Genomic DNA, 21,689 nt, shown 5'->3' with positions numbered 1-21,689 from the left:
TTCCCAACGAAGGGCTCGAGGAATGAGTACGAAGCAAGCAATAAGCGAGGCTCCAAAAAGGGACCCAAAAAGGACCACCATGTGACACGTGGATGAGTCCGAGATGGAGTCCGAGATGGACCCGAGATGGGCCCGAGTTGGAGTCCAAGATGGACCCGAGATGGAGTCTGAGATGGAGTCTGAGATGGACCTGAGATGGACCTGAGTTAGAGTCCGAGATGGAATCAAGATGGAGTCCGAGATGGACCCGAGATGGACCCGAGTTGGAGTCTGAGATGGACCCGAGATGGAGTCTGAGATGGAGTCCAAGATGGACTCGAGATGGACCCAAGTTGGAGTCCGAGATGGACCCAAGATGGAGTCTGAGATGGAGTCCGAGATGGACCGAGACAGAGTCCGAGATGGAGTCCGAGATGGACCCGAAATGGAATCTGAGATGGAGTCCGAGAAGGACCCGAGATGGAGTCCGAGGTCGAGACTGAGACCGGGACCGAGACTGAGACCGAGACCGAGATTGAGACCGAGATCGGGATTGAGACCGAGATCGAGGCCAAGGCTGAGACCAAGCCTGAGTTTGAGTCCGAGTTCAAGTCTGAGTCCGAGTCTGAGTCCGAGTCCAAGTCCGAGTTTGAGTCTGAGAGGGTGAAAGCCCAAAGCATTTGTCTCCCAGACCCTGGGGGGTTTGGTGAGCTTCAAAAGTATAGTAAGGGGGAGGACTCCAGTGGAGCCAGTTTGGCTAGGAAAGGCCAGTTTGTCCCAGGAAGGCTGTACCCAGGTGTTGGGTGATGGGATAACCACTAGGAAGTTCAAAACTAGAGTGAATACGGACCGACAAGCGGGGTAGCTTGGTGAAGTGTTCAAGAGCCGGCTTTAGTTCCCCCGGGAGATCGAATGGTTGATGCTCCCAGTCCAAGTGTGGGTGGCACTACCTACTTGGATATCTGGCGTGACTCAATGGAACCTCGCTCTAAGCCCATGGCTAGAGCACCCAAAGGCGGAAGGTGGGGAGAGTACCCATGAGGCCTGCGTAGGGCCACGGTGTTCCGAAATGTTGTCCCAAAGTCCCAAACTGTGGAAAGGAAGAGGAGTAGCCCTTTGGTGTGGTGACCAAAGACCTAGTCACATAGTGAGGAAGTCCTAGAGGACCATGGGACTTAGTGGTTGGGCCTGTGGGCCTTGATCTAATGGCCGTGTTGGTGAGCACGGCCATGGACAAAAAAGGACTTGGTGAAGACCAGAAAGAAGATATTGGGGAAGGCTATTCCCCATGTCTGCAGGCATTCTAAGGATGCTAAGGAGTGGATATGAGATGACCACTCATGGACGGATGGCCCCATCTTGGAAAGACGGGATTGCAATGCATGTGGTGTTGGACCACCGATGTGACCAAGGTGAATGGGCATGGCCTAGCGTAACGGGCTGACATGTTGGTGGTACCTTGGGGTGTCAATTATGGGATCGGACACGTGGAGCACTTGGACCAAATGCAAAGGTTGAGTGGCATGGATGCCATTTTCGGGGCAAGCAAGCCCCAAGTCCTGAATTGGACTTATGGAGGTTGTGAATGAGACTCCTCCAAGTGGTCGGAGGTATGGTTAAGTGACTAAAGTAGAATGGAAAAATTAGTCACTTATAGAGGGGTCAGGTCTAAACCCTAATTAATATATCTATTTCTAATTTATTCACGCAAGGTCCCTTCGTTACTCGTGTGACTCTTCATTTCCCGGATACATCTCGATGTCCAAACTGTGAGACACAAAATCCCTAGGCCCCAAAGTGGAGCCGGAAGGGTGCCACGTGGTAGTGGCTGAAGTGAAAGCCAAACGAGCGTTACACATTTGGACCAAAAGCTCCTACTTGAAAGGTCGAGAATGGGAGTGGAACTCCCAACAAAGTGCTCGAGGAACAAGCACAAAGTGAGTGATAAGTGAGTCTCTAGAAAAGGGATTCGAGATGGACTCAAGATGGAGTCCAAGATGGAGTCCGAGATGGAGTCTGAGATGGACCCGAGATGGACTCGAGATGGAGTCTGAGATAGACCCGAGATGGAGTCCGAGATGGACTCGAGATGGACCCGAGATGGAGTCCGAGATGGACCTGAACCCGAGATAGAGTTCGAAATGGAGTCTGAGATGGACCCGAGATGGAGTCCGAGATGGAGTTCGAGATGGACCCGAGATGGAGTCCGAGATGGAACCGAGACCGAGACTGAGACCAAGACTGAGACCGAGTCCGAGTCTGAAACCGGAACCGAGACCGAGTCCGAGTCCAAGTTCAAGTCCGAGTCTGAGTCCGAATACTAATATAGGCTGTTGGGTGAAAGCCCAAAGTGATCGTCCCCCGGGGGGGGCGGGGGGGCTGCGGGGGGTTCTAACAGTATAGTAGGGAGAGTGTGGGGGTTGGAGCCCAATGAAGCCAATTTGGCCAGGAAAGGCCAGTTTGGCCCAGGAAGGCCATACCCAGTGTTGGGTGATGAGCTGACCACTGGGAAGTCCAAGACTAAAGTGAATACGGACCAACAAACGGGGTAACTTGGTGAAGTGTTCAAGAGCCGGCTCTAGTTCCCCCGGGAAATCGAATGGTTGATGCTCCCAGTCCAAATGTGGGTGGCACTACCTACTTGGATACCTGGCGTGGCTTAACAAAACCTCACTTTAAGCCTGTGGCTAGAGCACCCAAAGGCAAAAGGCAGGGAGAGTACCCATGAGGCCCGCATAGGGCCACGGTGTTCCGAAATGTTGTCCCAAAGTCCCAGACTGTGGAAAGGAAGAGGAGTAGCCCTCTAGTGTAGTGACCAAGGATATAGTCATGTGGTGAGGAAGTCCCAAAGGACTGTGGGACTTAGTGGTCGAGCCTGTGGGCCTCGATCCAGTGGCAGTGTTGGCGAACACGGCCATGGGCAGAAAGGGACTTGGTGAGGACCGGAAAAAGGATATTGGGGAAGGCTATTCCCCAGGTTTGCGGGCATCCTAAGGATGCTAAGGAGTGGATCTAGGATGATCACTCATGGATGGATGGCCCAGTCTTTGAGAGACGGGACTATGATGTAGGTGGTGTTAGACCACCGGTGTGACTAAGGCGAATGGGGATGGCCTTAGCATAACGGGCTGATATGTTGGTGGTACCTTGGGGTGTTGGTCATGGGATCGGACATGTGGAGCACTTGGACCAAGTGCAATGGTTGAGTGGCATGGATGCCATTCTTGGGGCTAATAAGTCCCTAAGTCCAAAATAGGACTTATGGAGGTTGTGAGTGAAACTCTTCCAAGTGGTCGGAGGTGTGGTTAAGTGACTAAAGTAGAATGAAAAATTTAATCGCTTACAATTTGGTATCGGAGCTATTCCTTAGTCTAACTTTTATTGGTGCTTAAGTATATCACCACTGGTTTTGGCATCGGAAGGTCCTAGGAGTGGGTCTGTCCTTGAGGAGTAGCAAGTCGGGAAGACATGACTCTCCACTACAGTTCATGTGTGAACTTGTAAGCGAGGTGGTGGTCCTTATGAGTAGGACATGAATACACGAAGTTGTATTTCCAACGAGCTAGCACCTCAAGATAGGAATTTACGGGTCATTGGATTATCGAAGTCTTGAAATGCTGGATAACTTGGGTAGAGTCAAGGAATGGTCTTAAGGGATTCGTAAAAGCATTTGGACTGAGGTGTGTTGTACCCCTTGAAGAAGGAGTTCCCAGGTAGGGCGAGCATGTTCCCGCCCAGAACGGGCGAGCCAGGCGTTAGCCCGGCGAGTGCGTTCTGGAGGGAACGTGCGAGCCCGTGCCCAGGAACGGCCTTAATGGGCTGTGGCGAGACCGTTAACGGACACATGGAATAACGTTATTCGAGGATGGGAGTGGTCAAATGAACATAGAACACGTGGCTAAAAGTCATATATAACATGTTTTCTAGGGTTTTAGGGTTTTTTGTGCCGACGCTGTGAGGCTGTCAGATTCTCTTGGAAGCAATAGCAGTAGTGGCAAGGCGGAAGCAGTAGCAACAAGGCGTCAGCAGCAGCAGTAGCAACAAGGCGTCAGCAGCAGCGGCAGGGCGGCACCAGCTTGCCAAGGTCAGATCTGAGGCATAGTAGCTAGATTGATCCAGATCTGCTCCTTGTCCGTGTGTTTCAGGAATTTTGCAGTGGTTTCTTGTGGCACTCAAGGCAATAGGAGCTTGTGTGCATCGAGAGCAGCTTGAGAGTTGATAATCCCGGTTTGCCCTCATTTCCTGGTTTTCTCTGGATTTCATAGTTTTTCCTTCTCAATCCTCTCGATTTTGTCTATCTGTAGATGGATCCTCCTTCATTTGATCTGGGATTGTCCCAGAATGCTGCTGATCTTGTTGAGAACGCAGCTCCTTTCTTGAATTCAGTTCTCTAGTTATTATGTATTCTTGCTTACTCACTTGCAATCGTTTGAGTTTGATAGGTTTGTCCTTGGAGGAATCACGGTGGGCGTAGTGGGCGTGGTCGGCATGGTCGGAGAGAGGTAAGTGCTTTTTGGTTAGATGCTCCAGGTTGAAATTGTTTGTTGATGCAGGTTGGCTGCCAACATTTTCGACAAATTGTTCCGAATGAGGAGGACGAGAACCCATTGGAATTGGTTATACCAGCAGGGACCCGAAAGAAGAATGAGTGGGCAACATCAAAGTTTTATGCATGGCGCAAGGCATAGGGCCCAGAGTTTTCCTTACAGGATTTGAGACTGATTGAGGAACTTCCTGCAAAGGTTGTTTCTTATTTTTTCTTTTGATTTTTATGACTAAATCTTTCTCTGATTGTAGGAGGTCTCCCACCAGCTTGCATTGTTCTACAAGCATGTTTTGAGAGACGATGGGAAGCCTTACCCTCCAGCAACTCTGAGGGATATGTTTTTTTGCTTTAACTGAGTATTGAAGCTGGCAAGAGAAGCCCGAGTTGCAAGAACAGGAGTTTTAGAAGAAGAAGTTGACATCCTGAATGATCCAAGGTTTCTTACAGCAAGGTATCTTGCTTTTTTTGTTCTTTTTGTTGTGGTTTGTGTTCTAATATGTTTGGTTTGGTTTGTTTATTCTAGGAATGCTACTAGCCATATAATTCAAAAAGCAGCACTAGAAACTACAAGGCCAACAAGTACAAGGTCAAAGCATGTGTACTTGTCGATGGTTGAGCTTAAGGTAGTTCTCACGTTGCCAGAGTTCCTACCTAACAGTCCTAATGGACTGTTTTTGGTTAGTTGTACTATTCTGCATGAATTTCTTTCTTGTACATGTGCGATTCACTGATTTTACACTTTTGGAGGATGTTGTTGGTTGCTATATCCAGTTGAGTAGTTTCTTATTTGTTTTCTTTGTTCTTGTCGGTTCTAATCAGAATTTTTTTTGCCTCAGATTCAACCAACGTGGTTTCCAAAAACTACCAAGTGGATCTAATGAATTGTAAGAGCATGGATCGGCAGCCTGCTGTGGATCTCTATGAAATAGCTGCTCCCTTAGTCTACAAGGCATTCAAGCTTTTTTTTGATAAGCATCCAGCAGTTGGTGATGGGGAGGACTTGAACAAGCAGCCGTTTTTCCTGGCTTGTAACAACTGTTTCAACAGGACTAATAATTGGTACCGTCGAGGGGCACGGATAGGAGAGCATAAGATCTCTGAAGTAGTAAAATTGGTTGCCACAAAAACAGGTAGTTAACTAACTGCTTTCTTGTTTTCTCATAATTCATTTTCTCTAGGTTTGAGCCTTTCAGTGAAAGATATTCAACACTCAGTAATTACAACTATGAGTATTTGCAACACTCCAATGGAAGATTGTATGAAGCTGACGGGACACAAAAGGGTGGAAAACATGGAACAATTAGGTTTTTGCTAACCATTTTATCATTAATGCCTCTTTTTTTAACAGGTACGATCACTCCAGGAAAGCAAGGAGAATGGCAATGTCATATGTTCTATATAACTGGTATGATCGTACTGGTCGTTTGAAAAACTACCAGGACGAATTTAGAAAAGCATCGGAGTATATTGTACGGTGCTATGAGGCTGGTAAACCTTTAAATGAAGATCCATTGGATCTTCAAGATTGCCATCTTGTTTCTTTTGGTAATTCAAAGCTTTGTGGAGGTTTAACACTCTTCAATTCAGGTGGAAATGACAATCAACAGACTCAAATTCATGAGCAGCAACAACAAAATTTTGGTAAGAAAACCAAAAACTTTATAATCTTTATAATGGACTTTTCTCTTTTCTCAATTTTAGGTGGTCCTAGGCAGCAACAACCTTCTCCAAGAGAAGAGATCCACAAACAGGAACTGAATCACCACCAAGTTTTGGATGTGATTGAAGAGCAGCAAGGTAAGAAAATTCTTTCTTTCCTTTTTTCTTTCAATTTAGTTTTCTCTTTGTTTCAAGTGGACACGACAAGCAACACGAGACTGTGCACGAGACTGTGCTAGAGCCTATGCCAGAGCATGGCGAGTAGCAGGAATCAGTCATTTCTAGAGACAAAGGTAAAGTTTATTTGATTTGAATTCTTTATTTCTAACTTTTGGTAGATCTTGACGACAATGAGCTACTTTTAGCTCTTGCAAAAGATCCAAGAGCTACAAAAGCTTTAGCACTACCGACGAGCACCACCACATTTCACCATTGTACTGTGAGTAATTATGTGATTGTAGTCAATGGTCATAGCCAAAGTGTTCAAGCTTGCTTTGATGAAAAAATAAAAAAGCAATTGCATCTCGTTTAATTGGAGAATGTGGTTATTGGCAGCCAAGTTCTCTAGAACCTGGATGACAGCAGCCACATTCTCCAGAACCTAGTAGCTGTCAGCCACAATCTCCAGAACCTGGTAGCTGTCAGCCACATTCTGGAGAATGTGGTTGACAATAGTAAAATTCTCGCAGAGAACATGACTCGATCCGATGGTTGCCAACGGCTGGATCAAGTTAACGGGCAAGCCACAACCTGTTAAGGATGGGGAGGATTATAAGATCCAAGTATGAGAACAGTAGGTATCTCATCGATGGCAAAATGTGCCATACTAAAGTTATGGAAAAGGTGTTCCTAGAAGAAAACAACTTTGGCATAGAGTTGTGTGTGAATATGATGGTGCCATGCTAACTGATAGTTGGCATGAGAAACAACTATTTTGGTTTTGGCAAAGACCCGGACATGAGTGGGTAGTGTCATAAGGGTAGGCTTGTAAAGCCAATGGTGTGGAGACACCGAATGTACCAAAGCACGATGCCTTGAGGTCAAGTTAGTAGGTTCATGAGAACCCCTTCCTAAAGGAGTCCTAATGGAAATGGGAATGGCATGGCTTAAGTTAGAAGGCATGTGGTTGGAGTGTGGTGACCCAGATAATGATGGAGGTGTGGAAGCACCAAACAATGAGTTGTAAGATTTGACAACTATGAGGCAACTAAACAAAAAGTGCAAGATAATTGATTAAATGGGTAGAAGGTAGTTACCCAAGATTTCTTAATGGCATAAAGAAGTTAAATATACCCTTACAAGGGAAAAATTGCTTATGTTGCAATATAATGAGTCAATGTCATAAAAGAAAATGCTCATTGTCAAGGAGGCCATCATTAGGACACCTAAACACTCTAGGACACCAGGAGGTGGTGTTTAGGGTCGCGAAGGCAATAGATAAGGCCCAAGGAATTAAGTCCTTAGCGAATGATGGATAGAAGGTGTTATCCAGACATCCAAGGTTGTGGAGACAAAAGAAAACTATCTACCCGAATTGGACAAAGCCAAAATGGAATTTTAGCAAGGCTAGTGATAGGCATATAAAAGCCCATAAGATATGTGGGATTATAAGTTGAGCATACTCGGATTAAGGAACCACTCCCTAGGCTATCGGGTAGGTTCATCCCTAAAAATACTTGCTACAGCATAGTAGAAAGTGCAAAGCTATCCTCCTAAATCTGGAGGAGAATAATTGAAGGAAAGGTGTGAGGCCAAAGGCAAGTAGTAAAGGGATAGAATCAAACCATAAGCATTGAATTGCATAACCAAGGGTGGTTATACCAGTTAGGAATGGAGAATCAAGTGGGTGCTCAAGCATGTTGTTACTAGCAACCGTGATGCCATGGAGAGTCTAAAGTATGGAATTGTCCATATTAGACCATATAGCAATTTAAAAGCTTGCGAAAGGAAAGGCCTTAGCAAGTTAAGGGATATAGTTCCTTCAAAGGTTCCCAAATACAATTCTAGGTAACTTAGTACCTAGAAAACTAAGTGCAAATGGTTCATAGAGCGTGCGAAATCAGAGTGGCACAGCAAAAGCGTGGTCTTGAAGCTTGCCAAGAGGCGAGGCTATCAAGGTTAGGGAAGTAGTTCCCGAGTGTTCAAAGAGAGGGCTTTGAACGAAAGTCGATAGTTAAGGACTTTCATGCTTATGCATGAACCATGTTACGGTGGTCGAATGACTTGTTAAGTGAGATTGGCAAGTCGGGGGAACAAATACCCTAGTTGAAGGAGCCAACTTCAAAGGGGTGGCCCGTGGGGCTAAGCATGAAGGAGTCCATGCATGATCACAGCTTGTCAAGTGAGAGGACTTGGCAGTGCAAAAGAACTAGATTCCTAAGTTGTGATTTGTAATGCGCTTTAACTATAAGTTGGTGCACCGGCGTGGGGAGTCACACCAGGCATTTTGGATGATGCCTTCTGTAGATGCATATACAAAGCTTAGGTTCAAGTCCCAACCCTTTAGTGCTTGGGTTTGAGTCCCAACTCACTAGAGTGCGGTGATGGTTTAAAATATGGGCAAAGTTGTGGAGCTGCCGGCACTGAAGAAGCTCTATCGAGTGGTAATAGAGCTCAGGAGTGGAGGGCAAGGCACGGTAAACCACCACAAGTGGTCCAATCAATCTCTAAGTTGGAGAGACTATACTCCTTAGAGGATGGGCAAGGCATGGTGAGCCTTCGGTATTAAACCATTGACGAATATTGGTAAGGTGCCAAGAATGGAAAGGGTAATACATGTTGGTATTACTTTATAAAATAGTTTATTGTTTGATGAGGACATTGAACTTCGTCTATGGGTGGTGGAGTTGTGAGACACAAAATCCCTAAGCCCCAAAGTGAAGCTGGAAGTCCGAGTCCGAAACTGGGACCGAGTCCAAGTCCAAGTCTGAATACTAATATAGGTTGTTGGGTGAAAGCCCAAAGCAATCGTCCCCCAAGGGGGGGGGGGGGCGCTACGGGGGGTTCCAAAAGTATAGTAGGGAGAGTGTGGGGGTTGGAGCCTAGTGGAGCCAATTTGGCCAAGAAAGGCCAATTTGGCCCAGGAAGGCCATACCCAGTGTTGGGTGATGAGCTGACCACTGGGAAGTCCAAGACTAAAGTGAATATGGATCGACAAACGGGGTAGCTTAGTGATGTGTTCAAGAGCCGGCTCTAGTTCCCTCAGGAGATCGAATGGTCGATGCTCCCAGTCCAAATGTGGGTGGCATTACCTACTTGGATACCTGGCGTGGCTCACAAAACCTCGCTTTAAGCCTGTGGCTAGAGCACCCAAAGGCGGAAGGCAGGGAGAGTACCCATGAGGCCCGCGTAGGGCCACGGTGTTCCGAAATGTTGTCCCAAAGGCCCAGACTATGGAAAGGAAGAAGAGTAGTCCTCTAGTGTAGTGACCAAGGATACAGTCGTGTGGTGAAGAAGTCCCAAAGGACCGTGAGACTTAGTGGTCGGGCCTGTGAGCCTCGATCCAATGGCAATGTTGGCGAACACGGCCATGGGCAGAAAGGGACTTGGTAAGGACCGGAAAAGGGATATTGGGGAAGGCTATTCCCCAGATTTGCAGGCATTTTAAGGATGCTAAGGAGTGGATCTGGGATGATCACTCATGGACGGATGGCCCAGTCTTTAAGAGACGAGACTGTGATGTAGGTGGTGTTAGACCACCGGTATGACCAAAGCAAATGGGCATGGCCTTAACATAACGAGCTAATATGTCGGTGGTACCTTGGGGTGTTGGTCATGGGATCGGACATGTGAAGCACTTAGACCAAGTGCAATGGTTGAGTGGCATGGATGCCATTCTTGGGGCTAGTAAGTCCCTAAGTCCAAAATAGGACTTACAAAGGTTGTGAGTGAGACTCCTCCAAATGGTCAGAGGTGTGGTTAAGTGACTAAAGTAGAATGGAAAATTTAGTCACTTACACAGACCTTCCACTGCAATAGCACCAATGGGACGTTGCTGATGCCAAGGTCTCCACCTAGGAAATGGAGGTCGTCAATTTGGAAAACACCAACAACATTGATAAGTATGACCAACTTCATCACACACCCAGCAGTGAACATCACAGCCATGACCACTTCCTCGCCCTTGTCCTTGGACTCGAACAGCAGCAGCATCAACCTCCATTAGAACAGAACCATCACCCATAGGAAGTAGAGCTGAAGGACTTGCAGTGAAAAGTGGAAGAGGTGACATCTCATAACGTTGTGCCAAGCGAAGAGCATCATCAAGGGTGGTGGGAGCAAGTGCATGCACACAAGTCCAACAAGATCTTGATGAAGTGCTAGCCTCAACATTCCTAGCTTGATCCGCTCTGACATATTTAGCTCTGCACGAAGCAAAAGACTTCGAAAACAAACGCCAAATTGCATCACTGACTCAGATAGCCCTTGGCGAAGACAATGTAATTGTTGGAAGGCATCATCACAGTCATCAGCATGTCCGAAGACACGTTTGAAGATGTATGGGAGAACACTCCAATCCCCATAAGTGGCTACGCTCAAACCATTGTACCACTGCAACACCATCCCTTGGAGACATGTGGGAAAGTCATGCAAACATCGAGCATCATGCCAAGAATGATATATGGCAATCACTGTGAAGTGATTGAACCAATGGTACACATCATCCTCAGGATTCCCACGAAAGAACTCTGGCCAAATGCAAGGATTGGCACCAAGAGCAAGAGGAGTTGTACCACATGTTGTGAACGCCGCCATCAACTGAGTTTGGTTGTTCAATTGCAAGCGCATAGCATCAAGCAATTGTACCAACTGTTGCTCCAAAGTCAAAGGAGGAGATTGCTAATTTGCCATGAAGATGAACAAAAAAGAAAGAGCAAAAGAAAAGAAATGACAAAAAGCTAGAAGGAAATGGTAGATCTAGACAATGCAAAAAGCTAAATCTAAACCAAAATCCTAAAAGGAAAGAACAAAAGAAAGGAAATGGAAAAAACTAAATCTAGACAATGCAAAATCTATATCTAAATCAAAATCCCAAATTTAAACACTCCTTAGGGACAATAAAAGATGCCCTTCACCTCCACTAATGTGAGTGCTTGGAATATGGAAAGGGAATACAGAAAACATGCCTCTTAATTAGCCCAAATACCCTAGTTTATATACAAAAGCAAGTGGTCCAGATTAAAACCAATCCAACAGTTACCAAAATCCCATAGTATACGGCATCGTAACCATACACTTGGCGACCTCACATACATAATTTATTATTTAATATTTATATTATTTACATGTGTTATTAGTGTATTAAATGGAAAAAATCATTAACTAATAGTGGCATTCCATTATTGAGCACTATAATGTAAATATGTGTGTCTTTTTTATGCTTTTATTCAATAGAATATTAGTGTATATTTAGAATATAAGTCTTAATGAGAGTAATTTTATTCACAAATGAGATTCCACCATTTGCCATATGTTGGCACATATAATATACCTTTTGTAATCTTTTTTACTCAAGCTATATAACAATTGTATTACACTCAAGTGTTAAAGGACCATCTTCATTCTCAATACCAACTTTTTCAAATAATGTATAAGTTTAATTTTTATATGATTTTTGGCTAAAAGAGATTTTTAGTTTGTTACATGAGCAACCGTGAATTGCTTGATGTATACAATTACTTTCACTTTTAAAAAAGGAAATTTAATTGAAACTAAACTTCCAAAGTTTTAATGTAAGAGCATATGTATTTATTCTTTGTGTTTATCTTACTCTATTGAATATCCAAAATGCATTCTTGGATGCATCTTGGATGTTTATGCAAGCTTTTTAATAATGTAATGGATGTTTATGAGGTTTTGGTTTGCTTAATCAAACCTATAGTGGATATATCTAGAATGTACTTGGATATTCTAGAATGGTTTATTATCTAACAATTAGATTAATCTTATATTTATAATTTATAAACATGTTTATAATTTAAATTTTCATTAATAAATAAGAATAACACTACTATTAAGCAAAACACATAGCAAATTTTGTAAAATGTGTAAATACTTGAATATTCAACAAGATGTTGGTAACTGACCTCAAATGTACAAAAATAAGAACTGAGTCTAAACCATTGAGATTGTTTGTCCAGAGCAAATTCAAGTAAGATATGATCACAAACAAATCACAACATAAGGTCGTACGCCACTTCATTGGTAGTAGACCACATCACTCTCTTAATCCATTGGTGTCTCTTCTAATTGCTTATAAGCTTTGATATCTTTTAACACTGAAACTATTGTTAGAGCCTGGAGAAGTCTTAGAAGCATTTTGAGATTGAAGACATTTATTTACTGTCATTGACTATATCAACTTTCATGGTTGCATTCAAATTTTAAACTATCCTTTCCAAACTAAATTTAGAAGGTTTTCCAACTCCATGGTCCAAATTGAAATTAATCCATAAGAACGTTAAAAATAGCCACATTATCATTATGAAAGATCTCTTATTACACAGTCAACAGGGTTGACCGCCACATGATCTATATTTGGGCTGTAGCCGGTTTCACTCGGAAACAAGAACGATCTTAGGCTCAGGGCCACAGCGACAAATAGGTGGGATCGATTTAGTGCATACGCTGCAAGCTTTTCCCTTTGGGCAGTCCCCGTCACTGCAGCAGCTACTGCCTACTCCGCAGTTCGGAGGAGCCTCTGTGCAAACGCACAAAGGCGGATTGCTGGGCATGCAAATGGTGCAGTATTTGCCCTTGGGACAGAATTTGCTGTTTGGGCAGCACAGCGACTCGGGCCTGCATTCAGACGGTAGGCGGGCTGCTCCATCGACAAAGAAAAACTCGCCTGGAACGTCAAGCACTTCAGCAGTGGCAGCAATGCAAAGGAGCAGCGCAATGAGAGGAGCAAACTTGATAGACTGAGCCATAGCGAAATAGAGAATGGTTTTGGAGAGGCTGGCGCACTTGGTAATATACTCGCAAAGATTCGAACAATTCAGATATGCCAGATCCCACGTTTCTCTTGCTGATTTCCAGACTGCTCTAACGAAAGCGAAACAAGTACCAAATAGCAAGAAAAAACCCAGCTGGCCAGAATTTACAGTACAAACGAAGACAATATCAGCATCCTAAGGGGACATTATATTCCTTGTAGATAAATAGTAGATCAGCCAGCGACGCAGCAGTCTTTATCGGCTACAAACCACGTCCAATCTCATCTAAACACGACAGCACGGAGTTTGTATATTGAACAGGTGCATCTAGCTTTGGTCTGACGTGATGCCAGGATTTGTCCTTGCGATCTGGGATGGGATCTTGAATGACGGTGATTTTCCTGAAGGAGTTGTAAGCTAGAGTGATCTTTTTACTTAGAAGAAAATCACCTTCATTTCACATCCCATCCCACATAAATCATGTCAAACCAAAAGCTGAATGGAAGGTAGCACCTGTTCAATATGCAAACTATATTGAAGCATCTTGCAAAAATCTGCTTCCCATTTTCCAGATCCGAATCTGGAAAATAGAAAGCAGATCTTTGCAAGATGTTAATAAGATTTTTTGATATTTTTGGGACATACGGTAGGCCATCTCAAAGCCCCGTGGTCGATTGCCAGAGAGAATTTGAGAGCTAGATTCTTCTCTCGAGAGGTGGCAAAGTGCGAAATGGTTACTGCTGCGGTTGAGGAAGCAGATGTGAGTAAGATTGGTAGATATCCAACACTGCTTTAGGTGGACTTGTTCAGACAAATAACTACAACACCATTTGGTGACGATAGAATTATTTTCTGAGTCTAGAGTTGTCTTCTGGTCGTAACATACAGCAGCAACAGGAATTTCGGTGTGCGGGAATGTTCGATCACGCTGTGGACGAACTTCTTGTAAGTTCTTACACGTTTTAATTTGTTCACTAGCTTCTGTCGTAACCAAAGAGTCGTCCGCTCTAGCCGCACTCCAAGCGCATTTTTTTTCTGGGGAAGAATCTCTTCAACATGACCACCTCTGGCTTTAGTGCCAAGGAGATTTTTCTTGGAATATGGCACAAGCCTGTGTGCCACCTTTTCTCAGAAGCAGACACCTCCCGGTTCCCATGGACCGTTGGACAGCACAAAATGCAATTTGTGCAAGGGAAGATCACAGCCTGCCTCGGTTTTCTACGAGCAAATTGTCATTCAGCTCTCACGGAATGATGGAGGTATGCAAAACATACATTTCTCTTTCGATTTACACTCGTGGTTTTACAGAACGGACTCCACCCTGTAGTCAACGTTGCTGCTGGTCCCAAAAATTCTTCCGGGGCACAGAGCTTGTCCGGAGGCGATACGAAAGCCAACCAGGCTCGTCACGCAGGTCTGGTTTCTACTCCTCGTTTTAGCAGTAGGAGCATTCCTGGCGGCCGTCAAGGCTCACAGGCACAGACAGGAACCCACGCAGTACATTGATCTCAACAGTTTGGGTTACACTCCACCCATGCTCTAGGCTTTGTGCTTTCGAGCTTCGGAGTTTGTACAGCACTCTCAGGTTGGAATCCGAAGTAAGTGTTGGCAAGCAGCACATAGCCGGATCCCAGCTGCTGATACGACTCGAGAACAACGCTCGCAGCTTGGGAACCGTGATAGGAATCGCTATAGCTCCGACAAGCTCCTAGAAAGCAGGTCCACTCCCACACTCCCGGAACGTAAGGCATGGTTTGGATGAGTTCCTTGGCACTGGACAAGTATCCTGCTCGGCTAAGCAAGTCTACCACGCAGCTGTAGTGCTGCTTTCCGGGCTGGAGGCCGAAATCCATCGCCATCGACACGAAACAACACCGTCCTCTGAAAGTTTCTCCGGCTTGGCTGCAAGCGACGAGATAGAGGATGAAGCAGATCTCGTCGGGTGACTCCACCATCGCCATCTTGTCGAAGGTCTCGAAAGTTTGGAAAGAGTGGCCGTTTTGGGCGTATGCCGCTTGCAAAGCGCTCCAGGAAGTGATGTGTTGCTCGAGCATCGTCTCAAACAGCCGTGTAGCTCGAATAATATGCCCGCGTCGGGCATAAACGGCCAGCATTGCGTTCCAGGACACATTGTCCCTTTGTGGCATGGAGTAGAATAGAAGCTCAGCATCGGGAATATACCCGTTTTGGGTATATGCTGCAAGGATAGAGTTCCAAAGGACCTGATCTTGTTGAGGGGCAGCATCAAACAGCATCTTTGCTTCAAAATGATACCCATGTTGGGAATATGCTGTTAGCATTGCGGTCATTGAAACAAGATTCCTTTGTGGCATTGTGTGGTAAATATGTCCTGCTTCCTCCAGATACCCTTTTCGGGCATATGCTGTCAAGAGCATATTCCAAGAGAACAAATCACATTGAGGCATTTGGCTAAAGATGACACACGTTTTGTTGTAGTCTTCACGTGCTACGTACGCTGCCAGGATAATATTCCACGTAATTACATTGCCAAGAGGCATACGTTCAAACAGGCTCCTTGCGGCATAGAAATTCCCGGTGTGAGAATATCCCGAGACCATAGCGTTCATGCAGACTAGATTCCACTGTGGCATCTCGCTAAAAGTTTTCTCCGCGGATTCCATGTCACCCTCTCGCGTATATACCGCCACCATTGCAGCCCACGAGAATAGATTCCTCTCCGGCATGCGATCAAACGTCTCCCGAGATTTTTGTACGTGTCCGGTTCGAGAATATACTGTTAGCATCGAGGTCCAAGATACCAAATCGTGCTCTGGCATCTCATCAAACACAAACTTGGCATCTTCCAGATGCCCGTTCTGGGCATATACCGCTAGCAGCGCGGTCCAGGACACAAGATCCCACAGCGGGGACTGGTCAAACAGCCTTTTCGCAGCGTCAACGTCGCCACCACGGGAGAGAGCACCCAGCATTGTGGTATATGCCACCAGATCCCACAGTGGCATCTCATGGAATATACTCAGGGCTTCTTGAAGGTTATCGCTGTGCGAGAAGGCAGCCAACATTGTGGTCCAGGAGATCATGTTTCTTTCGAGCATTTGATCAAAGAGCTCTCTGGCAGAGTGAAGATGCCCGTTTTGGGCAAGTGCTGATAGCATTGTGTTCCAAGAGACTGTGGTGTGGCTTGGCATGAGACTGTCAAAGATGATCTTGGCTTCGCAAAGGTGGCCATTGTAGGAGTAGGCTAAGATCATAAGGTGGAAGGAAAATATATCCCTTTGTGGCATTGTGTCAAAGATGTTCTTGGCTTGGCCTGGATTGCCGCATTTGCCATACATTTCAATGAGCTTGTTAAAGAGGAAAGTGTCATGAGAAGCAATCTTATGTCTCAACTCTGCATCGATCTTGGAAGCTATTGGAAGTGTCTTGCAATTTTGTATGGCTTTTATCCATGATTGCCGATCCATATTATTATCATTTTAATGTTTCATTCTAAATAGTGAAATGAGATTTTAATTTTCGTTTAATACTAAGATAATGAGATGTCGTTGTAGTATACTGGTAAGTATTTCCGCCTGTCACGCGGACGACCCGGGTTCGATCCCCGGCAACGGCGTTAGTTTTATTAAAAATAATCAGTTTTCAGTTTTTGGTAAAGCTATTTACATTGTTTAAGTTAAGATAATGTGATGTCGTTGTAGTATTTCCGCCTGTCACGCGGACGACCCGGGTTCGATCCCCGGCAACGGCGTCATTAGTTTATTTTTAATTTTGACATTATACCACATCAAAAATGGTTTAGAGTTAGGGTTCTGGCCTTGCAATGGCTGGGCGCCTCTTACGAGCGGCTCGGCGGATCCAAGTGCGCGCTCCGGACGATCAGCTCGCGCATTTCGCTAGATGGAGCAGCAATCCCGCCGGCGCGAGGGAGATTTCTCTTTCCCCGGCATGCAATCAGAGCGTTGGCGACGATCAGTCTCTGAGCAGGAGAAGGCTGATTGAGCGGATGCTTTTCGACAAGCGCCGGCGCGACGAGGAGCGCAAGCTCAGGCTCAAGCTTTCCAAGCCAGTCGCTTCCTCTGGTAAATTTTTTTGAATTGGCTCTTGGAGCTTTATTTTGATCGATGATAGCAGGGGTTTACAATGCCGAGCAGCCTCCTCCCAGCGAACCTCTTGTTGGAGCTCTGGCGCCAGATTCTCCACAAGAAGTAAAGCTTTCTCTTTGGAAACTCTTATAACTCATGCTTTGCTTCTTCTTTCCCTTCCTTTTAACAGCACAGGCTTGTTCCTGTGTTAGCGAGGCCCGATTTGATGGTCACCAGGAACATAGAGTGGGCCAACGTTGCCTTCGGTCTGGAGCAAGTAATTCCTTTGTAGCTCTTTCTCTTGGTTTTTCTTTATCTTCTCTTTTTTCCTTTGCAGCAAAACAGATACGTTATCATGGATCCTCGCCAGCCGCAAGCAGTAAGTAGTTTCTCTAGTGTATGGCATTGTTTTGGACTGAGTGTTTGGGTAGGCTGTTGGATATCTTCTTGAAGAGAGCAGCTTTATCATGCGCCAGGTAAAGCTTTAGAACGAGTTCCCAGTTATCGCTTATTGATTAATTGCAGCTATGTCGCAGTTACTGCGAACGAGGAGGCCTTTCATCGCCAATGTTCTAGATGCCTACGGCAACCAGGTTTTCCAGGTTACAAATCTTACCATTTCTTTTCTTTCTTCTACTCTTGTGACGCTTTCTGTCAGGTTCGACGACCAGCCTGGTTGATCAACAGCACAATCTTTGTGGAAGTTGATGGCATTGTACTGCACTAAACTCTTTCTACTCGAGATGTTTTAACACGACTTTCGCAGCTTGTTGGTGAGGTTCACAGGAGATGGCATGTCTGGAGACGAATCTATGATCTCTATCTCGGGTAAGCACCACGGAAACTCGAAATTCCTGGAGTCACTTGACAGTGCGACACGAATGCAGGAAGACGCAGTTTGGACGTGTTGAGAATCCGGGCTTTTGGAACTGGACTTTCACTGTGTGTGACGAGAATGGCGACACTCTGGCCGTCGTGGACCGCAACTGGAGAGGATTTGGCTACGAGGTATGGTGTGATAATTCCAGGCCAGCGAGTATCTCACTGCTTGGAATGCAGTTCTTCACAGATGCTGGGCAATATGTCGTGAGATTTGGCGAAGTCCTCGCTGATGGTACAAACAGAGCTGGAGTTGCTGGCCAGTACGTTTTGCAGGGCGGCGAGCAAGCTCAAAACGTTGATCCACAGGTGGATATCTTTGCGTTTTCCTCTTGCGAGCTCGCGAGATTTTTCTTTTTCCAGGTGGAGCCTCTTTCGGTTTCTCGCTCTTTGACACTGACCGAGAGAGCGATTGTTCTAGCTCTTGCCGTCTCTCTCGACAACGATTACTTCTCGAGACACAGCGGGTGAGTGTCGATGCTCTTGCTTTTTGTGCCTGGTTTGAAACTTACAAACTCTAATGTTCTCGCCAGGATGGGAATGCCAATTCCCATTATCGGAGGAAGCCCAGAACCTTGAGCTCTATTCTTCTGTCGGTGTAAAGGAACAATCGCAAGCTTTTGCTCTAAACTCAAACGAGAAGTTTTGTTGATTCGAATATGCTTAGATTCGCTGACCGTTAGGAATATACAGGATTCCCTTCACGGAGCCCTAAAATACCAAGAATATACTTTGCTTAAAGACAACTTTTCTTCCTTCTCTCAGGGCCTGTGGTGGCACAGTTGACACGAACGCACGCTGGATGGATTAGCGAAGGTGCAGCGCTCGCACGACCACACACCGCTCTCGTCAATGGCGCTCCGGCTCGAGCCCCCATTGTTCTTGGAGCTCCCGCCTTTCTTGCCGCTCTTCCGGGAGCTTCCCGACGCCTTGGAGCTGCTGCTGCTGTTCTTGTTGCTGTTGGCCGCCGCTTTCGAGTTGTCCACGTCCGATAGCCCCGTCTCCAGCGCGCGCATCAAGTTCTCAAAGTAAGTCCTCGTTACACTGCGCGCAGCCGCGGATCGTGAGCAAATGCCACTGCAAACTTTGCCTTACCTTGTGAGACCAGCCAGTTTGGTGCGAAACTCGTTGAACGGGACATCCGGAGGATCCTCGCCCAGGAAGACTTGCAAGTCCTTCTCTGCGCATTGGTGTAGGCGCTCAAGGCCGGCCTCCGCTTCACCTGATTTTTCCACTTTGGTATCAGCGATGCTCGAGAGAAAAGGCCATGTTGTATACCTTGCACGTACTCAAAAAACTGCCGCTTCGCATCCTCGTTTTCTGGAAGATAATAACCATACGCGTATGTCCATTTTAGAACCCGTCGGCACTCTACGATCTACACGGCAAAAGACTTATCAGAAAAGAACAACTATACAGGATAGAGCCTACCTGCATCCAAGCATCCGTCACAAACTTTAGCTGTGATACAGGCTGACACTGTCTGTCGCTTAATTTCTCCATCTGGAAAGCATCACACGATAAACATTAGGACTGAACAAACAAAACATAGCAACAAACATGTAAAGCTTGCATCTGTTGAAGATCAGAGAGCGCTTTTTGCCTGGATGACTCGTTTGTGGCCCATCTTTCGTAGTAGTGTGTATAACGTTCAAGCATGTTCTTAGCCATCTCTCTACGCCTTTCAGCTTCATCATACTGTAAGAAAATTTGTAAAGTTGAGGCAGTGAGAAGTACCTAGATACGTACCACTCCTTCCTGCTTAGCAGCTTCATACCGATTACAAGCATAAAATCCCCCTGTGCGCTCACCGTGTTCGGACCACGGTCCAAGACAAAGCCTACCACACATCAATCAGTCATCAGCGAGAAAAAGAAAACACCTACCAGCAAAACTCAAACTTGCACGGAGGCGTACACGTTATATGCATGCATCCTTGAGATTTTTCGATCGGTCTTTTACACTTTGGACAAGGTTTGGAATTGGCGAGAATCCTGATCAGCAAGAAAAGACGATGAATTCAGCCGTTACAACTAGGAAGCAACAGCATACCAATTCATGTTCTCGGATTCAGCGCAGTTTTTCAGTATCCACTTCGTCACAGTTTCGCAATCAACGGGCCGATGGGCATCCTCCAAACACTGCAGCTTCACAAAGTTAAAGCCAAAACATGAACAGCTTTCGCATACTTACGCTCCAGCAGAATGGATGACCGCACTTGCAGACAACGTCATGTGAACCACTACCTGGAAAATACTCCAGCGCAAAATCACATCCTGGAGCAGGACACCATTTTGCCTGGACAAGTTTGTCAGTTAAGCAATCCAGCTATAACAGAAAGCGACACCTTTCGGTTGTCTTCGACAAACGAGCGTAACAAATATCTATTGTACTTGACACGGTCTTCCTCGCAAACCAGCGACATAACAAGCTCATCTCCAACAGCAGCGTTACAAGATGGATCAGGACATCGAAGTGTCAGACATCCAGGGCCATCGGATATCGCAGTATGAACATATCCTGATCAGTAGAAGAAAAATGTGCGAATCAGTGAGCAAAGCCAAGCGTTTCAGCTACGTTTAGCAACCTGTCCAACATAAACTACAAAAGTAATGCCCGCAAACCGTTGCTCTCATCTTGTCAACCCCGAAAGCATCGAAGCAGATCCCGCAAACAATCTGGAAGTAGAGTCCACGTCAAGCATCGAAAAAACAAAGCAAACTTGCAAGGATCACCTCTTTGGGAGGTCTCCTCCCCGCGGATTTCTCCAGCAAACCAACTGTCTTGCGAACAGCTTGCTCATTGGCAAACCATTCATCATTTACAGTACTGATGCACCTGGGAAAGAGAAAAGAGCTCAAGCTCACCGACCACGATCAAAGAAAAAAAAGAGAGAGCGAGATTTCGCAACACGAACCACTTGAAGTGCCGCAAAAGAACACTAGCATCGCCCTTGGAAATCGATAACACGCCCGCTACGCTCTTCACAGCCTCCTCTTGCCTCTTGCTAATTTCGTCTTCACTCAGCACCACGAAATTATTCTGGAAAGCACAAGGCAGCCAAAATGTAAAGCGCGCGATTTCCCGAGCTATACCTGAGGCGCCCGAGTGGAAGGGGAAAGATCGTCCATGGAATTATCATCAAACGGGTAGACGGAGTCATCGTCCTCCTCGTCGCTGGGCATCGCGTCGCTGTACTCATCGCCATAGTAGTCGCCGTCGGAGGTGTAGGCGTCTTGCATGTCATCGTCTGAATCCATCCACCAGGAGATCCTACAGACCTAAATTCCAGAGATTTTCGAGCTGCGCAGCTACTCACGGCCGCAGCCGAGTCGCAGATCCGATGCCGCCGCTACTCCAGCTCTTGCATTCTCCCCCAAGCTCAATCGTCGAGAAACCCTGATGCCCTGCCACTCGAAGCATATTCCCGTTTTGGTGTAGAGAGAGAGAGAGAGAGAGAGAGAGAGAGAGAGAGAGAGCGCTAGGGTTTTGCAGTGGGGAAAACAATTTCAAGGTCACTCTTTGACAAGTTCCAATGTTACCTCACTCAAGTTTGTGTTGAGAATGAGTTATATTCAGTTGGAAAAAATGTGAGAGAAAGTATTTTGCAATAAAGTTTTGGACACG

General features: G+C 45.8%; 4 protein-coding genes and 1 non-coding gene across 5 annotated transcripts; 2 read left to right on the top strand and 3 right to left on the bottom strand.

The window, feature by feature from the left end:
* Window positions 1-12,638: 12,638 nt before the first annotated feature.
* Window positions 12,639-13,142, bottom strand: LOC9658342. The gene has a single exon (XM_002980953.2). The coding sequence runs from the start codon at window positions 13,111-13,113 to the stop codon at window positions 12,739-12,741; it is 375 nt and encodes a 124-aa protein (XP_002980999.1). The 5' UTR covers window positions 13,114-13,142; the 3' UTR covers window positions 12,639-12,738.
* A 1,485-nt stretch (window positions 13,143-14,627) lies between these two features.
* LOC112350207 (pentatricopeptide repeat-containing protein At4g02750-like) lies at window positions 14,628-16,436 on the bottom strand. Its single transcript, XM_024686029.1, has one exon. It carries the CDS (start codon window positions 16,434-16,436, stop codon window positions 14,628-14,630), a length of 1,809 nt encoding a protein of 602 aa, XP_024541797.1.
* A 206-nt stretch (window positions 16,437-16,642) lies between these two features.
* On the top strand, window positions 16,643-16,714 carry TRNAD-GUC. The gene has a single exon. It is a non-coding gene; the product is annotated as a tRNA-Asp (tRNA).
* A 201-nt stretch (window positions 16,715-16,915) lies between these two features.
* On the top strand, window positions 16,916-18,717 carry LOC9657659 (altered inheritance rate of mitochondria protein 25). Its single transcript, XM_024686167.1, has 12 exons — window positions 16,916-17,180; window positions 17,233-17,306; window positions 17,374-17,460; window positions 17,521-17,562; window positions 17,615-17,659; window positions 17,720-17,785; window positions 17,842-17,898; window positions 17,950-18,011; window positions 18,071-18,191; window positions 18,243-18,371; window positions 18,426-18,529; window positions 18,596-18,717. Exons 1-12 carry the CDS (start codon window positions 16,922-16,924, stop codon window positions 18,639-18,641), a joined length of 1,092 nt encoding a protein of 363 aa, XP_024541935.1. The 5' UTR covers window positions 16,916-16,921; the 3' UTR covers window positions 18,642-18,717.
* A 5-nt stretch (window positions 18,718-18,722) lies between these two features.
* LOC9657658 (probable E3 ubiquitin-protein ligase ARI8) lies at window positions 18,723-21,522 on the bottom strand. The gene is made up of 14 exons (XM_024686166.1): window positions 21,158-21,522; window positions 20,980-21,104; window positions 20,798-20,900; window positions 20,650-20,740; window positions 20,410-20,582; window positions 20,256-20,360; window positions 20,115-20,203; window positions 19,949-20,056; window positions 19,812-19,902; window positions 19,623-19,760; window positions 19,494-19,565; window positions 19,341-19,440; window positions 19,158-19,284; window positions 18,723-19,106 (listed from the first exon to the last, which is right to left on the bottom strand). Exons 1-14 carry the CDS (start codon window positions 21,320-21,322, stop codon window positions 18,824-18,826), a joined length of 1,770 nt encoding a protein of 589 aa, XP_024541934.1. The 5' UTR covers window positions 21,323-21,522; the 3' UTR covers window positions 18,723-18,823.
* Window positions 21,523-21,689: the final 167 nt, after the last annotated feature.

The sequence above is a fragment of the Selaginella moellendorffii genome, unplaced genomic scaffold (assembly GCF_000143415.4).
Source record: "Selaginella moellendorffii unplaced genomic scaffold, v1.0 SELMOscaffold_47, whole genome shotgun sequence".
In the NCBI taxonomy this organism is placed as follows: domain Eukaryota; kingdom Viridiplantae; phylum Streptophyta; class Lycopodiopsida; order Selaginellales; family Selaginellaceae; genus Selaginella; species Selaginella moellendorffii.
The sequence above is the reverse complement of the archived record's forward strand: the minus strand, read 5'-3'. Positions and strand labels throughout refer to the sequence as shown.

What these genes read in the sequence shown, in the direction of transcription:
- LOC9658342 (XM_002980953.2), bottom strand. Translation starts at nt 13,113, where the DNA reads ATGGCTCAGTCTATCAAGTTTGCTCCTCTCATTGCGCTGCTCCTTTGC.
- LOC112350207 (XM_024686029.1), bottom strand. Translation starts at nt 16,436, where the DNA reads ATGTATGGCAAATGCGGCAATCCAGGCCAAGCCAAGAACATCTTTGAC.
- LOC9657659 (XM_024686167.1), top strand. Translation starts at nt 16,922, where the DNA reads ATGGCTGGGCGCCTCTTACGAGCGGCTCGGCGGATCCAAGTGCGCGCT. An exon ending in CAAGCCAGTCGCTTCCTCTG is followed by an intron (nt 17,181 to 17,232) that starts GTAAATTTTTTT and finishes CGATGATAGCAG; the next exon opens with GGGTTTACAATGCCGAGCAG. An exon ending in ACGGCAACCAGGTTTTCCAG is followed by an intron (nt 17,786 to 17,841) that starts GTTACAAATCTT and finishes GCTTTCTGTCAG; the next exon opens with GTTCGACGACCAGCCTGGTT.
- LOC9657658 (XM_024686166.1), bottom strand. Translation starts at nt 21,322, where the DNA reads ATGGATTCAGACGATGACATGCAAGACGCCTACACCTCCGACGGCGAC. An exon ending in TGCAAGTTTGAGTTTTGCTG is followed by an intron (nt 19,903 to 19,948) that starts GTAGGTGTTTTC and finishes GATGTGTGGTAG; the next exon opens with GCTTTGTCTTGGACCGTGGT. An exon ending in CTGCTAAGCAGGAAGGAGTG is followed by an intron (nt 19,761 to 19,811) that starts GTACGTATCTAG and finishes ATTTTCTTACAG; the next exon opens with TATGATGAAGCTGAAAGGCG.